Source organism: Saccopteryx bilineata, chromosome 10 (genome assembly GCF_036850765.1).
Source record: "Saccopteryx bilineata isolate mSacBil1 chromosome 10, mSacBil1_pri_phased_curated, whole genome shotgun sequence".
NCBI lineage: Eukaryota > Metazoa > Chordata > Mammalia > Chiroptera > Emballonuridae > Saccopteryx > Saccopteryx bilineata.
In genome coordinates, this window is record NC_089499.1 from 36379883 (window position 1) to 36396769 (window position 16887).

At 39.9% G+C, this 16887-nt stretch overlaps 2 protein-coding genes across 2 annotated transcripts in view; one reads left to right on the forward strand and one right to left on the reverse strand.

Moving 5' to 3' along the window:
- The window catches only part of ACAD11 (acyl-CoA dehydrogenase family member 11), a 96396-nt gene that overhangs the window by 37075 nt on the left and 42434 nt on the right, over positions 1-16887 (reverse strand). Inside the window, exons 11-13 of the mRNA XM_066244889.1 lie at positions 16327-16465; positions 10903-11010; positions 8920-9018 (exon numbers count right to left, since the gene is read on the reverse strand). Of these exons, the coding sequence (XP_066100986.1) occupies positions 8920-9018; positions 10903-11010; positions 16327-16465 (346 nt within the window). The remainder of the gene's footprint in view (positions 1-8919; positions 9019-10902; positions 11011-16326; positions 16466-16887) is intronic.
- On the forward strand, positions 1384-6639 carry ACKR4 (atypical chemokine receptor 4). Its single transcript, XM_066244892.1, has 2 exons — positions 1384-1611; positions 4618-6639. The coding sequence occupies exon 2, from the start codon at positions 4627-4629 to the stop codon at positions 5677-5679; it is 1053 nt and encodes a 350-aa protein (XP_066100989.1). The 5' UTR covers positions 1384-1611; positions 4618-4626; the 3' UTR covers positions 5680-6639.

Consider the following 16887-nt stretch of genomic DNA (forward strand, 5'->3'; position numbering starts at 1 on the left):
AGTGAGAAGCTGGTGACTGGACAAAGACCTGAAGGAGATAAGGGAGTGAGCCCTGCAGACATGGAGAGGAAGCACATTCCAGCAGACAGAAGAGCCAGTACAAAAGCCCTGGTAGGAAGTGTGCCTGGTACTTTTCAAACAGCAAGGCGGTTGGTGAGGCAGAGCAAGCAAGCCAACAAGCCAACAGGCAAGTACTATGAGAAAGGTCAGAGTGGCAATGAGGGATGGAGGGATTCTGTAGGCCACTCTAAGAATTCAGTAGCAGGTTGCTCATTCATTTCCTCCCACCCCAATATGTATCAGATCAAGAAGAACAAGAGGTAGGAGAGGGGGAAGACAAGAGAGTCTAGAGAGGGTAGGGGAAGGAGAACGTTAGGAGCGTGTCCTTCAGAAGGCAGCAGAGATGAAAATGTCCGCTGTGGTACGAAGGGGTGCCTCCTTTGGGAGGAGTGTGCTCAAGCCTGCTCAGGAGAGCAGATTCTGCTCGCTTCTTACCTTTTTCCTTCACGTTGGTAGCTTAAAACTGGCCATGACAGCAGCATTTACACAATAGAAAATGACAAACACCACCAAGCCAGGCACCTTTTTTCCTGGTACATTGGTTTGGCTTCATGCAAATGACTCTTCCTCAATGACTGGAGGAGAATCTGACTGACCTCTCAGGTACATACTGTGGGAAGATGAAGGAAGATAAAGGCCCTGATGATGCAGAACCTTTTCTCTGTGAATCGAGTTATATCAATGGCTTGAAAAAATAGCATAGGTCTGAAATAACTTCTGCAGGTGAAGACTGAGCCTAGATTTACATGAATATATAATAAATAAGAGAACTGTTATGCAAATGTGAGAATCAAGTTAAAATAAACCACAAAGGCTCAATCTGCATAAATTTGTTTTCTTTCTCATTTGTTTGGAAACGTGGGAAAAATAAACATTCTACTCAGACACAAGATCAGAGGCTGGTCTTTGAAGATCAAGGTTACAAGAAGGCAAGAGATTTTAAAGTCGTGGGGAAAAGCATTCTCTGGGACCAAGGATAGAAGAGTACAGTGAAGCAAAGAGGAGACTAATAGCTTAAGTAAATATTAATGTGACATAACAAAATTAAGCTGTATATATGCCTAATGATTACTTAGAATTTAGACTTTGATAATTTAGTCTTCAAAAAGATCATTTCTGGGTGAAAAATCATTTTGATTTCTTTCCTAGACAATATAACTTCAGAGAGCATTTCTCTGCTGCCACGTACAAGTGCTTGTTAGCCGCCCTGATGCTCCTGGGGAAATTCTTTTGGCTTGGCAGCGAGTTCCTAAGCTGCAGGCACTTTTTGGTTGCCTTCAGCTAAGTGCAAAGTTGGAAAGACCTGTAGTTGTTGAAACAAGATGAAAATCTTTCTGGTTTGGAGCTTAGGATACTTAAGAACTTGGATTTGACTTCACAGGATGGTTATACATAAAGTAAAGATCAAGTGCTCAAAAGGTTAAATTTCAGGAAAGCCCTCTTGGATGCAAGACAAAGGCGGGGTATGACCGAAAACAAAAGTAGGCTGAGTTAAAGAGGTCATTTGATTTTACCCTGCACTCAAGACTGCTCCTCTGCCCACTGAAACAGGTTGGTTTTTCTTTCTTCATTCTAACTTAGACATGAGTATTTTAAAAAGCCTCAAAATTGTGTATATTTACCTATGTAGATGGAGACTTGATGCATAAGTCTAAATGTTTGTGTGCAAAAGAGCTATTTGAAAACAGCTATATGCTTTAACCTTAAAACAAGTATCTGAATATGGCAAGAAGAAAATATATTAATTTAATACCATTACTTGCCTATGAAATTTTGTTAATGAGAAACAGTTTTGCTATACTACTTTTTGCTTTGTTTTACAAACACTGATTATTTTGTTCTTATAATCATTACAAAGACATCTTAAATGTGTTTTTATTCATCTGCCAGAGGGTCATTTCTGGAAACAATTTCCATTCCTACTCCTTTCTATTTATGCACATTTTTAGTAAGATTCTTACTTTAAAATATCCTTTCTTAATATCAAATTTGGCCATATTGTTCCTTATCATCAGGTTCAAGATTTCTGTGATGAAAGAGAAGGAAAGAACAAAGTTCATATGTGTTAATAATTAACAAAAACCAGAGTAATCTTCCAGATTGGAACTTTGCAAATAGCATTAAGGATAAAAGTAATCATGTAAAAATTGTCAGCACCTAATTTTTACATAATGAAAGTTCTTTTATGTGGTATCTTTCCTTGGGGGTCCTTCACTCTACTCTACTCTTCCCAAAAAGATTAACAAGTATAAGAATACTCTTTTGAAAATGTACTGTAAGTTGTCACGCTGTTCTGAAGATAGTATTTTCATTAATGATTTTATAGGAATGTTTGGGATTCTTCCAAAGACAAAAATAACTGAAGGCAGACAGAAAGGTTAAGGAAAAAGCAAAGCAAGCTCAGCACTCTAATAAAAATATTTAAAGTCATTCTTAAATACATTTTAAAACCTGTGAATTCTGTGTAAGGTTATCTTAACTACTACTGGGTATTAATAGCTAAATAGTAAAATAACAATGAGGAGACAGGAGTACCAGCATTATAACTGCTGGTAAAACCTTTATTTGGCAGATAATTTACTAAGCAATCAGTGTGTGCCAGGCACTCAATAGGTATTAATTACAATCATAGGGAACTTAGAACTGTTAGGTTGCCAGAGGCCTGATGAGTTTTATAAGCTATTTCTGTATGCATCTGCGGACAGGCTGAGACCCTAGTGGCTTCAGCGGTGAGAGGATGAAAAGCCTCAGCCTGCACAGGACTGAGTTTGGCTGTATTTCTCCCTGCAAGGGGGAAACTTCGGTTACCTGTAGTGGTTTAAACAATGGGGGAGGGACGATGGTGCTGATGAAGAAATGTTCAAATAAATGATGGGGGAGAGGATGACTGTCAGGATGCCCCAGGGCCAGGCAGAAGTAAGATACCAATCAGGATTGCGCAGGTGGAGTTATGGGGACTGCCCTGGCACTGGGTCACCTAAGTTCCACCTGGCTAGTTGGAGCTTTTGGTAGGGGGCTTGGACCCAAACCTAATTAGAATATAGAGGGGAAAATGTAGTCTGGGAAACACATCTTTTCCATAGGATGGGGTGAGTTCTCTGAGAGGTATATATATATAAAGCTTTTGGTTCAGGAAAGTCTTCTGGGGAAGTGACATCCAAGTTAAGTGAGTAGGAACTGGCCTTTCAAGGGAAGGCAGGAAATGGTGTATCAGGAAGGGACAGAACAAGTACTGATGTATGCATGTGCCGCAGCAAGGGTGTGTTTGCAGACTGCTAGCTCTCAGTATTATTACTGTCTGGGGTGCTGGGGCCCACAGCAGGGATGTGGCAGGAACTGTGGGCAGCACCATATTATGGAGGGAGCCTTGTCAATCATGCTAAGGAGCTGGGACTGCATCTTTCAGGTGAAGAGGTTTGTCTTTCTGGTGAGAAGCTAAGCAGGGACTTCTTGGCAACAGATTAGCATTTCAGAGACAGAGCACTCTGGTGGCAGGAAGCAAGATGTGCTTGACAAGAAGGTGGTAACCAAGAATAAGAACAGTAGGAGACCAGTTAGGAAGATATTGTAGTAGACCAGGTAAGAACAACAATGGTCCAACAGGGTGGATGTGCCAAAGAGCACAGATTAAAAGAAGAAGACAGATTTGAGAGCTATTGGGAAGGTAAAATCAGAATTTAGGGGCTGACTGGAAATCAAAGATGAAGGTAAGAGAGAAGTCAAGATTGTGTAGGCTTAAGACTTTGGTGGCCAGTGGAATGAAGGAGCTCCCTAATAGTAGTGACAAGAAGCACATAGAGACAGGATTGCAGGAAAGCTAACCAGAGAGACTGTTTTATAAATACCAACTAATGAAATTAAGTAGAAATGCTGAGATAGCTTATTTAACTTATTTTAAAATAAAGTTATAAATAACAAAATAAGTTGATTTTAAGTAATTAAAATAATGTTATTTAATTTGTCAGTATACTGCAGAATAATCACAAACCTGTACATGTAAAAATTATAACATTTTTTATTCCTTTTAATGTGACTAAATGTTCATATTTTAAAAACTATTTTTATAAGGCCTGACCTGTGGCAGCACAGTGGATAAAATGTTGACCTGGAACGCTGAGGTTGCTGGTTCGAAACTCTGGGCTTGCCTGGTCAAGACACATATGGGAGTTGATACTTCCTGCTCCTCCCCACTTCTCTCTCTCTCTCAAAATGGATAAATAAAATCTTTAAAAAAAAACTATTTTTATAAGAGAAGTAATGACTTTTATTTACGGTTTAATGATTAAGAAAATTCTCCAGGGTATTATTTTTAGCTTCTCTGTGTAAATCCCAATTCCTGCACACAGACTTGTAAAAACAAAGGTTGAAAAATTAGCCTTGGGGATATACTCCAATGTGGCTTCCATTAAAGAATTTCAAAGAACAGCAGATTCAGGCTTACGCATGTTATGGCAACAATCTACTCTCTAGTAAGAGAACAAAACATATGCTAGATAAAAAATGTTTCCTTTTAAGCAACTTTAAAATAAATGTCTTGTATTTTTTTTTCCCATTTAGATTGCAGCCATGGCTTTGGAACACAACCAATCAGCAGATTACTATTATGAAGACAATGAAATAAATGGCACTTATGACTATAGTCATTATGAAGTGATTTGTATCAAAGAAGATGTCAGACAATTTGCAAAAGTTTTCCTGCCTGTCTTCTTCACAATAGCTTTCATCATTGGAGTTGCAGGAAACTCGACAGTAGTGGCAATTTATGCCTATTACAAGAAGCAGAGAACCAAAACAGATGTGTACATCCTGAATTTGGCGGTAGCGGATTTACTCCTCCTATTCACTCTGCCTTTTTGGGCAGTTAATGCAGTTCTCGGGTGGGTTTTAGGGAGAATCATGTGCAAGGTCACTGCAGCCTTGTACACAGTCAACTTTGTCTCTGGAATGCAGTTTTTGGCTTGTATCAGCATAGACAGATACTGGGCAGTAACTAAACCCTTGAGCCATTCAGGAGTGGGAAAACCATGCTGGCTTATCTGTTTCTGTGTCTGGACGGCTGCCATCTTGCTGAGTATACCTCAGCTGGTTTTCTATACAGTAAATCACAGGGCCAACTGCATTCCCATCTTTCCCTACCACCTGCAAACATCAATGAAAGCCTCAATTCAAATGCTGGAAATCTGCATTGGGTTTGTGATACCCTTTCTTATTATGGGAGTGTGCTACTTTATCACGGCAAGGACACTCATCAAGATGCCAGACATTAAAAAATCTCGACCCCTCAAAGTTCTGCTCACAGTGGTTATAGTTTTCATTGTCACTCAGCTGCCTTATAACATTGTCAAGTTCTGCCGAGCCATCGACATCATCTACTTCCTGATCACTGACTGCGACATGAGCAAACGCATGGATGTTGCCATCCAAATCACAGAGAGCATTGCACTTTTCCACAGCTGCCTCAACCCAATCCTATATGTTTTTATGGGATCCTCTTTTAAAAACTACATTATAAAAGTTGCCAAGAAATATGGATCCTGGAGAAGACAAAGACAAAATGTGGAGGAGATTCCTTTCGATTCTGAAGTCCCTACAGAGCCAACCAGTACATTAAGCATTTAAATGTAAAACTGCCTTGTGTCTTGCTTGGATACACATGAATGCTTCTCCCTCAGATAAAAACATCTGCATTATTTTGAAATTCAAATCTCTGACACTCTGGTGGCAATTTACAAAAAAGAAGACGTTGGGATGTGGAAGGGGGTAGGGTAGAAGCCAAGAAAAGAAAACAAAATAATCAATGCATAAAACATGAAAACTAAAATGAACACTACTGGAAAACAGTAATGACAGGCATAAGTAATAAAAACATCACACTATAAGTTAGGCCATCTAAATCAGTTTTTTTCTTAATTGTGAAATGGGGAGGCAGAGGGACAAGACTCGCACATGCATCCCGACCCGGCATCCACCCAGCTAGCCCCCTATGGGGCGATGCTCTGCCCATCTGGGGCTGTTGCTCCAGTGCTTGGCAACCAAGCTATCTTAGTGCCTGAGGCGAGGCCATGGAGCCATCCTCAGCACCTGGGGCCAGCTTGTTCCAACCGAGCCATGGCTGCAGGAGGGGAAGAGAGAGCTAGAGAGAGAGAAGGGAGAGGGGGAGGGGTGGAGAAGCAGATGGTCACTTCTCCTCTGTGCCCTGACTGGGAATCTGGAAGATAAAATGGCTACTCAGCAACCATCTTAAGAACAATGTAGGCCTGCCTGCCTGACCTGTGGTGGCGCAGTGGATCAAGCATCGACCTGGAACACTTAAGTCACCTGTTCAAAATCCTGAGCTTGCCTGGTCAAGGCACATACAAGAAGCAACTACTTCAAGGTGATGCCTCCCAATCTTCCCACCCCCCTATCTCTAAAATCAATAAATGAAATAAATCTTTAAGTATCAGCTGCCTTTGCCCAAAGCCCTTTGACTAATCCATATAAACCCTGCCCTATCCCTCCCTTGGGGCAACACCCTTTGCTGGTCTCAGCCTGCCTGCACCCAGGTGCTTTTAAAATAAATTTTCTTTTTGGAACACACTAGCCTCGTGTTTTTGGTTTGGCCCATGGTTTCTGCCTTTCATAATTGAACCCGGGACATCCACATGCCAGGCCAACATTCTAACACTGAGCCAACCAGCCAAGGCCTAAATCAGTATTAAAGAGGTTTATATTAAAGGGCATTTATAATTATTTTCAATTATATAAGAATGATTTACCTGCATAATTCAACACTTGAATAACTATACCGCAAAATTTAATCTATTATTCTTTTTCTGATTCTTAGTTTGTAAGTGATTTCATAAAACTTCAGAAAGAATAACAATCAACAAAAGGGTTCATCCATTTATGCAAGCCTATTACTGAGAGTTGACTAAACAGTATATTTTTCTATGTATAAAGATTATTTTTCACTTAAACACTTGTATTTTTAAGCAATGAAATATGTGCCACTCCCGCAGCAATATATTTGCTGATTTATCTCCACAGGCAAGTGAAATAAAAGACAGGATAAACAAATGGGACTATATCAAACTAAAAAGCTTTTGCACAGCTAAAGACAATAAGAAAAGAATAAAAAGACAAACTACACAATGGGAGAACATATTCGACAATATGTCTGATAAAGGGTTAATAACCAAAATTTATAAAGAACTTGTAAAACTCAACACCAGGAAGACAAACAATCCAATAAAAAAATGGGCAAAAGAAATGAATAGATACTTCTCCAAAGAGGACATACAGATGGCCAACAGGCATATGAAAAAATGCTCAACATCACTAATCATTAGAGAAATGCAAATTAAAACCACAATGAGGCCCTGGCCGGTTGGCTCAGTGGCACAGCGTCGGCCTAGCGTGCAGGAGTCCCGGGTTCGATTCCCGGCCACAGCACACAGTAGAAGCGCCCATTTGCTTCTCCACCCCTCCCCCTCTCCTTCCTCTTTGTCTCTCTCTTCCCCTCCCGCAGCCAAGGCTCTGTTGGAACAAAGTTGGCCCGGGCGCTGAGGATGGCTCCATGGCTTCTGCCTCAGGTGCTAGCATGGCCCTGGTTGCAACAGAGCAACGCCCCAGATGGGCAGAGCATCGCCCCCTGGTGGACATGCTGGGTGGATCCCGGTCGGGCGCATGCGGGAGTCTGTCTGACTGTCTCCCCGTTTCCAACTTCAGAAAATTACAACAAAAAACCACAATGAGGTATCATCTCACACCAGTCAGAATGGCGCTCATCAACAAAACAACACAGAGTAAGTGCTTGTGAGGATGTAGAGGAAAGGGAACTCTCCTGCACTGCTGGTGGGAATGCAGACTGGTTCAGCCACTGTGAAAAACAGTATGGAGATTCCTCAAATAATTAAAAATCGAACTGCCTTTTGACCCAGCTATCCCACTTTTAGGAATATGTCCCAAGAACACTATAGCACTGTTTCAAAAGGAGAAATGTACCCCCATGTTTATGGCAGCATCGTTCACAATAGCAAAGATCTGGAAACAGCCCAAGTGTCCGTCAGTGGACAAATGGATTAAAAAGCAGTGGTACTATACACAATGGAATACTATAGGGCCATGAAAAAGAAGGAAATCTTACCTTTTGCGACAACATGGATGGACATGGAAACTATTATGTTAAGTGAAATAAGCCAGACAGAGAAAGAAAAATATCATATGACCTCACTCATTTGAGGAATCCAATGAACAGTGTGAACTGAGGAATGGAATAGAGACAGAGGAGAGAAGGAGAGATCAAAGGGACCAGAGGAAAAGAGGACAGAGGGAAAGGGGATGATAGGATGGGATAAAGCTGAAGGGAAGGGGGAGGGCGCTATGGGGGGGGCAAGGGAGATGTTGAGGGGAATATGGGGGAGGGGGGATGCATTCAGGGCAACCCTAGAATCTATGTAAACACAATAAATTAAAATCAATAAAAAAAAGAAAATATGTCCCACAATAAATTATTTTTAATAATATGTACAGTTTCTCTTTGAAAACAATTATATATAAATTATTAGAGTCCATGTGGTGTGTTCCTATTAAAATTCAGTTTTTATAGAAATTACAATGGTCAAAATATTGTGCACTAATATGAATTTTATCTTTCACAAACTGTAAAACATGTTTTCTGCTCTTAAAATAAAAATCACCTAATCAAAACATTTTATTTTAAAAAATTTTATTTTAAAATTACTTTTCTTTTTATCAACTATTTCTTAATTTAAAAATGCTAAGGCAGAATTTAAAGAACTGTGATGATAATTACTGTGTATCATATTCTTCCAGGACAGCGTCTAGCACAAAGGATCGATCTGAGTAAGTACTCACCACTGCTCCACCATTTCTTGCCATTGACTACGTAGCTATCTCCATCTCGTTCGATGCTACATTCAATGTTTGTGGCATCACTGGATGCTACATCAGGCTCTATAAATAAGCAAAGGCTGAGTTTACAGGAAGGCAGATACCACTGGTTTATAAGAGACTTAGATAAGAAATCTGAGGACAGAGAGAACCTTTGTCTTTGTCATCTTCCTATCCTCCCCCCATTGCACCCTGGTTCTCCCATAACCTACAAATAGTAGGTATTCAAAAAATGTGCATTGGAAGACTGAATGAATGAAATATTTAGAACATTGGAGATCAACAATCTGAATTGTATTTTTGGCTTCCTCATTGATTCATGACTTAGGATAAAACTCAATCCTTTTTCCAGTCATTAAAAGTAGATTAAAAACATTGTTCTTCCCACAACGGAAGTCTGTACTAAATATTTGCAAGGCAGATTTCCTTACTGTATGGTTTACTATTTTAAACAATTTTAACTGTGCCTTCAAATTCCATCAGAGTGCTTTTACTGACTTATTTATTTTGCATTCCATAAAGCCTGCTCCACACTTAATGTCTTCAGAAAGTTTTCCATGGAACTCTTACAGAACTGCTTTACTGCACGGCATCTCAGAATTTACATGCTGGCTCTCAATCACAGCATTCTGCACTTGGTAATGTAATGTTCTTTTAAATGGGTCCTTCAGATATTTCTTGTGTACTGTTTCTAAATTAGAGATTCAGGTCCTTTAGAAAGGGGGCTGTGCACTTATTTTCTAACCTCAAAATAGTGCTTTGTAGATAACACATCATACTGCAGGTGTGCAATAAATACCTCTTACTGATTTAAATGGAGATCATTTTTGCTATTATAAATGTATGCAATGTTATAAAAGACAATAAAATCTAGCCAAAATTATGGCCATATGAAATTTAGTTTAATTCTAAACTCAATTATGAAATAATGTGTTTGTCTCTTCACGAGTTCTTTTTATTATTTATTTATTTATTTATTTATTTATTTATTTATTTATTTATTTATTCTGGTATTTCTCTGAAGTTGGAAACGGGGAGGCAGTCAGACAGACTCCTGCATGCGCCCTACCGGGATCCACCCCGCATGCCCCCAGGGGGTGATGATGCTCTGCTCATCTGGGGCATTGCTCTGTTGTGACCAGAGCCATTCTAGCGCCTGAGGTAGAGCCATAGAGCAGCGGTTCTCAACCTGTGGGTCGCGACCCTAGCAGGGGTCTAACAACCAAACACAGGGGTCGCCTAAAGCCATTGGAAATTTGGCTGTGGGAGGGAAAGAGAGAGACAGAGAGGAAGGACAGGGGGAGGTGTAGAGAAACAGATGGGCGCTTCTCCTGTGTGCCCTGGCTGGGAATCGAACCTGGGATTCCTGCATGCCAGGCCGACACTCTACCTCTGAGCCAACCGGCCAGGGCCCCTTCATGAGTTCTTAATGACTGTTTCCTATGTACAAAAGTACCAAATCATTTTTATTAATATGCTCCTAGCTTTATTACCCCATATGATTATAATTTGAGCTATATGACCAGCACTAGTGAAAGTTCTATTTTTCCGGGTTTATGCAGAGTTAAGTATTTTCTAAGTATCAATATAAAATTATCACAAAGATGAGTATTTCATACATAAGGGGAAAACAGATCTTAAATATCCATAGGTGGCAATTTTAGAAATGCAAGTCAAACAGTTATGAAACTAGGTTTATTTTTGCTGCTCATGCCTAAAGTAGGTTACAGGAAACATCATCTGGTGTCCTCCCTAAGGGAAGGATAGTTTTATCCTGCACATGTAAAAATTCCAAAGTTTAAAAGCGGGCTCAAAACAAAGATATTCACCTATGTGACCGCAGGCAAATTTGCCTGAAACACAGAGCCACCTCCCACAGTTCTTCCGCTCTCCATGGAACCCTGGGGTGACTGGCTGCACAAGGACAGAACAGTGGCTGGCTCTTACCTGTCATACAGAAGCAGGAGGCAATGCTCCCTTCAAGAAGAGGCTCAAGCCACTGCTTCTTCTGCTTTTCACTTCCATACAGGTGGAGCAACTCCATGTTCCCTGTGTCTACATATACGTAATAAGAAAAGCATTTGTTTCCAATTTAAAAATTTACTAATATAAAATACAAACTTTATGTAGATAATAAAGACATGCATCTTTTTTAAAACAAATGTTTGCTAACAATATTTTGAGGCAAAGTAAGTATAATTTACAATGACGCTTTGCCATAAATAATTGTAAGTGCCTGGCAGTCCGTGCATATTTATTCAACTTGTTGTGAATCACAGACACGCGTCTGCTTCATGCCCATGACGCATGGGTCTGATGAGGTCTACCCCAATCAGGACTAATGAACTGCCTGGCCTAACCTCTGCCTGGTACCTTGTAAATGTGCTCCACCAGGAGTGATGGCAACATTTGTGGAAAACAACATTATCCTACTGACACTCCAGTTCCTCAAACACACCCGATACTTTCTAACTGTCGTATGTTTGCTCGGGCCAGGCCTTCTCTCAAGTAAAATTCCACCCATCCTTCCTCAGTAAATTCCTGCTTCTTAGCCACCTTCACTGTGAAGAATCTCCAATTACCCAGTCAGAAAATACTTCCTTCTTCTGAACTCACACAGTAATTACTGTCTCTTTACCACTAACATTACTCTTACTTTTGTGCGCCTCATTCCATTTAGAAAAATACTAGGTCATATCTCAAGAATGCTAAACACAGAATCCTGTCCTGGGTAGAAAATGGCAACAGATAACTTCAACCCTCAGAGGGCACTGCTCAGCGCCTAATAACAACCTAGTATCAGCCTGAGCCTGAGGTTAAAAAAGGGGGGGACTTCATGTCCACCATAGAGCAAAATGTTCTAAATGCCTTTCTCTGGTTTTCATTCCCAGAAAATTTCTGAACATACTCTCTAAAACCTTTCCCTTGAACACTGATTACTTATAAGATTTTTGAGGAAGCATCTTTCAACATCACCTCTTTCATTTATTTATTTATTTTTATTATTATTATTTTTGTATTTTTCTGAAGTTGGAAACAGGGAGGCAGTCAGACAGACTCCCGCATGCGCCCAACCGGAATCCACCCGGCACGCCCACCAGGGGGCGATGCTCTGCCCATCTGGGGCATTGCTCTGTTGCAACCAGAGCCATTCTAGTGCCTGACGCAGAGGCCATAGAGCCATCCCCAGTGCCCAGGCCAACTTTGCTCCAATGGAGCCTTGGCTGCGGGAGGGGAAGAGAGAGACAGAGGAAGGAGAGGGGGAGGGGTGGAGAAGCAGATAGGTGCTTCTCCTGTGTGCCCTGGCCAGGAATCGAACCCAGACTCCTGCACGCCAGGCTGACACTCTACCATTGAGCCAACCGGCCAGGGCTCAACATTACCTCTTAAAATGACTTTAAAGGTGGTCACTAAAATGCCTATGAAAATTAAGTCTAAGTTAAGTCTCTCAAAATATGTTTGTACCCTGTTTAGACATTCCTAATGGAGCTGAAGTTATATTAAAATGCAAAATTCTGAGATTAACACAAGCTTAAAATTCCTTTTGAATGAGGAAGAAAATGAGTCTTTAGTTGGAATTAATGAAGCTCATTGTTTTCTTTGCTTGTTTTAAATTCTGTGTTTCTTATTAGAGTTCAAATGAGGTAAATATTGAATATAAACTCTCCCAAAATTACCAATTTATTTTGAGACGCTGGCAAAATGGAGCTATCATTCACGGGTAGGGGAAAGAGCCTAGATAAATTACTTCTACATATTTTTTTAAAAAGTCAGCCCAATGGCCCCTAAATTTTCCAGTAATAGGTTTAGAATTAAAATTGTTATTTTCAACACTCCAATATACAATATTGCATGACTTTCTGAAGGGCAAAAATCAAAAAGACAAATTAGAAGATGAAATGTTTCCCACATGCTTTTATGACTACCTGGGAAATAATCTGGGTAGCTTGAGTAGAAATTCATCATTTATGTTTAAGAAACCTCCCAAACTACTTAATTGGCTGCAATTACATACCATTTTTATCCGCTTTGGAAATGCTCCCAAACATACTGCTCTAAGCCCTTCATGAAGGTATCTCCACTACAAAGAGAAAATGCCTGGTTTTCTACTCATGATTTTATACATCTTGTTTGGTGAGTAGAGTTATTGATCATCCTTTGATCAAAGAAAATATTTCCCTGACCAATTTTAAAATGTCAGCAGTTTGGCGATATCATTTACACAGTACAATTGACAGACTTATGAGATTTTAATACTGAAAAAACATCCATGGCCATCTACTGAAAAGTAAGTTCACAGGTCAAATGGAGAAACAGTAGCGGAGCTGTATCTGCAAAGAATATCCTCCATTATTTTTCATTTTATGACCCATTAGGATGTTGTGAAATCAAAATTTTTTTTAGATTTTTATTTATTTATTAATTTTTAGAGAGAGAGAGAAGGGGAGGAGCAGAAAGCATCAACTCCCATATATGCCTTGAGACCCGGCAAACCCTGGGTTTTGAACCAGCAACTTCAGCATTCCAGGTAGATGCTTTATCCACTGCACCACTGCAGGTCAGGCCTATTGTGAAATAAATTTAATGGAATATGGCTAGCAAGCTATAAAAACTAACATAGATTAAATAGTATACATTAGACTCAGTGGAAAATATCTGAATGCATTGTATCAATATGTTAGTAAGAGAAACTTTGTTTCATGAAGCCTTTTTTCAATAATACATAAGTATCTCTCTCCCTCTTCTTTCACCCCCATCCACCCACCAATGAAGACACATACAACTACATATGGGACATATTGAGCCACAACATAAAATAGATTTCTTACTATTAAGTAACAAAAACAGTTTTAAAAGACTCCCAGCTCTCTTTCCACAAAATTAAGCCACCTATGCAGCATGATGTAATAGCCTCACATGAATAAGATAAACTTTTAGAAACTTTGTAAATAGATTTCTTTACAATAGCCTTATTATTAGATTAAAATGTAAATACAACAGTAATTTGATAAATCAGGCTTTTATTTATTCATTTTAGAGAAGGGGGGAGAGAAAAGAGAGGGAGGAGCAGGAAGCATCAACTCCCATATGTGCCTTGACTGAGCAAGCCCAGGGTTTCGAACCGGCGATCTCAGCGTTCCAGGTCGACGCTTTATCCACTGCGCCACTACAAGTCAGGTGTAAATCAGGCTTTGAAGAGGGAAAACCACACCTGGGAAAAGCTGAACCATCAATAGAAGTGTATGAACTATCTCAATTGTTTCAAAGAAACAGTCAGAAAACAAGGAGGAAAACACTTTGCTAAAACACCAAGTTGTGTTTTCTCTCAGATAGTCAATATTCCTCTTTCTGGCAGTTCTGCCTTCATGAACTCTTTTTGGGAGAGCTTCAGGACCAGGGCTATACAAGAAGCACAAAAGGCAATACTAAGGCTACCTTGTGCAGGAACACTAGGATATCATACCATCATCCTTCTACTACAAGTCAAATGTTAGCTAGCTCTTGACAGGCAGCCTCAGAGTAACTTGTTCAAAAATAAATCCAAAAAGACATTCCCAGGGTCTACCCGACACCTACTGATCAGAATCTCCAGGGATGGAGCTTATGAATCTGGATTTTTTTTTAAAGTTCCTTAGGTGGTTCTTCCAATCCAGGTTTGAAAACACCTTCTATAGATAAACTCCATTCCATGTTACCTTTTAAAAAAAAAGTTGGCCTCCTTCCCTCATCCTTTCAATTTTCTTGCCAAAGTCCTTAGTGGCATCCTTGACTCTCCCATTATACCCCGTATCCAATCAGGAAATCCTCTTGGCTCAGCCTTCAAAATATATTTAGAATCTTTCCACTCCTTCCACTGCTAGTACTCTAGAACAAACCACCATCGTCTCTCACTAGGATTATTACAACAGACTCCCTGGCTTTCCTCCTTCCCTCCTTTTATTAGCAGCCAAAGTGATCCTTTTAAAACCTAAATTACATCCCAATGGCTTCTCATACCCCTGTGGTAAGCCCTTTTCTGTTCTATATAGCCCAACATATAAATAAGGACCTTTCCTCTCTGATATCTTGTACTATTCTGCCAGCCACACTGGCCTCCTTGGCTATTCCTGGAACACACCAATCCCGTTGCCTTAGGGCCTGTGCATTTTCTGTTCTCTCTGCTATGAAAACTATTCCCCCAGACATCAGTAGGGCTAACTATGACCTTCTTTAAGTCTTTATCAAATGTCACTTCCTAACTAAGGCCTACCTCAATCATTCTACTTAAAATTATGATCTGTATTCCTTGTCTCTAAGAGTTCCAGAGCTCCCACATCCTGCTGAATTTTTTTTCCCCAAATCCTTTTCTTTTTTTGTGACAGGGACAGAGAGAGGGATAGATAGGGACAGACAGACAGGAAGGGAGAGAGATGAGAAGCATCAACTCTTTGTTATGGCACTTTAGTTGTTCATTGATTGCTTTTTCATATGTGCCTTGATGGGGGGAGGGGGCTACAGCAGACCCTTGCTCAAGCCAGTGACCTTGGGTTCAAGCTGGTGAGCTGTACTCAAACCAGATGAGCCCACGCTCAAGCTGGCAACCTCGGGGTTTTGAACCTGGGTCCTCTGCATCCCAGTCCAATGCTCTATCCACTGAGTCACCACCTGATCAGGCTCAAATCACTTTTCATCTTCAAACTCACTACATTCTTTCTTTTTCTTTTTAAAGATTTTATTTATTGACGAGAAAGAGAGAGAGAGAAAGGGCAGAGAGGGGGGAAGCATCAACACGTAGTAGTTGCATGTGCTTTGACTAGATAAGCTTGGGGCCTTGAACCAGCAACCTCAGCATCACAGGTCAGGCAATATAATTTCTTTATTTACAGTACCTATTACTTCTTTTTGTCTCCCTCCATTAGAATGCCAGCTGCATGTGGGCAGGAAACTTAGTTTATTTTATTCCTTGGTATAGCTCAAGGATCTAGAGCAGGACTTGGCATATAGCAGATAATCAATAGATAATTGATGAATAAATCAAAAGATAGTAATGCTAACCAAAAAAATTTGGGACTCTCTATTCATTCCAACTAGCCACAGAAATACCCAATAGCCAATCAGGAAACTGCAATCCTTACACTGGCAATCCTTTTGGTGGCAGGTTCTACCCACTAATAGTCTTAATATAGTGATGTTTGACAAGACAGGAATCCACTGAGAACATTAGATCCATTTTTAATACATATTTAAATCAAAGTAACTTAAAAAATAAAATTACAGACAAATTAATAAATCAATGACTTTATGGTGGGAAAACTTCCTTGCCATAGAATAGAGAATTTTTTAAATAACACTCAAAATAGCTGAGAACGTCTTTTTAAATAATGTAGTCACCTGGTGCTTGGCAGTTAAAGACATCTGGAGCAAAGAAGCATTTTCCTGTTTCTTCAGCAATCAGGGCATAGTCCAGCTGGCCGAGGCTGCTTTCAGCTGGCAGGAACAAGTTCCAGAGGCCCTCGGCTCTGGCCATTTCCTGTCAAGGTGATGAATACGCCAGAGTGATCACAATTTGCCACGACCCAAAATAATCTTGTTTTTTAAGCTATTGGTATTTATACTTTTGAAATTTAAAAACACTTAAGAAGATATTTATTTCACTGTATCCTAGTGCAAAAACAAGTACTTATTAATTCGTCATGAAGCAATATTTTCTTAACTGTTAAAGAAATGGTTTTTCCTCCAAGCTTCCTTATAGTTGGCTGAAAAACTAAATTGCTTGAGTATTTCTTAATGAATTATAGCCATTCAAAGCTCCCACATCTGAGTATAATTATGCCAAAAAACTACTTTATGCATTGTGATTTTTAACGTGTGTTGCTATTAGGATTTGAAAACATGAAATTTGGGTTAAGCCCATGTGAGACAAAGGCCCGCCTTGACTTCAGTCTCAGTTAA

Coding starts and splice junctions, on each gene's coding strand:
- ACKR4 (XM_066244892.1), top strand. CDS start 4,627: ATGGCTTTGGAACACAACCAATCAGCAGATTACTATTATGAAGACAAT.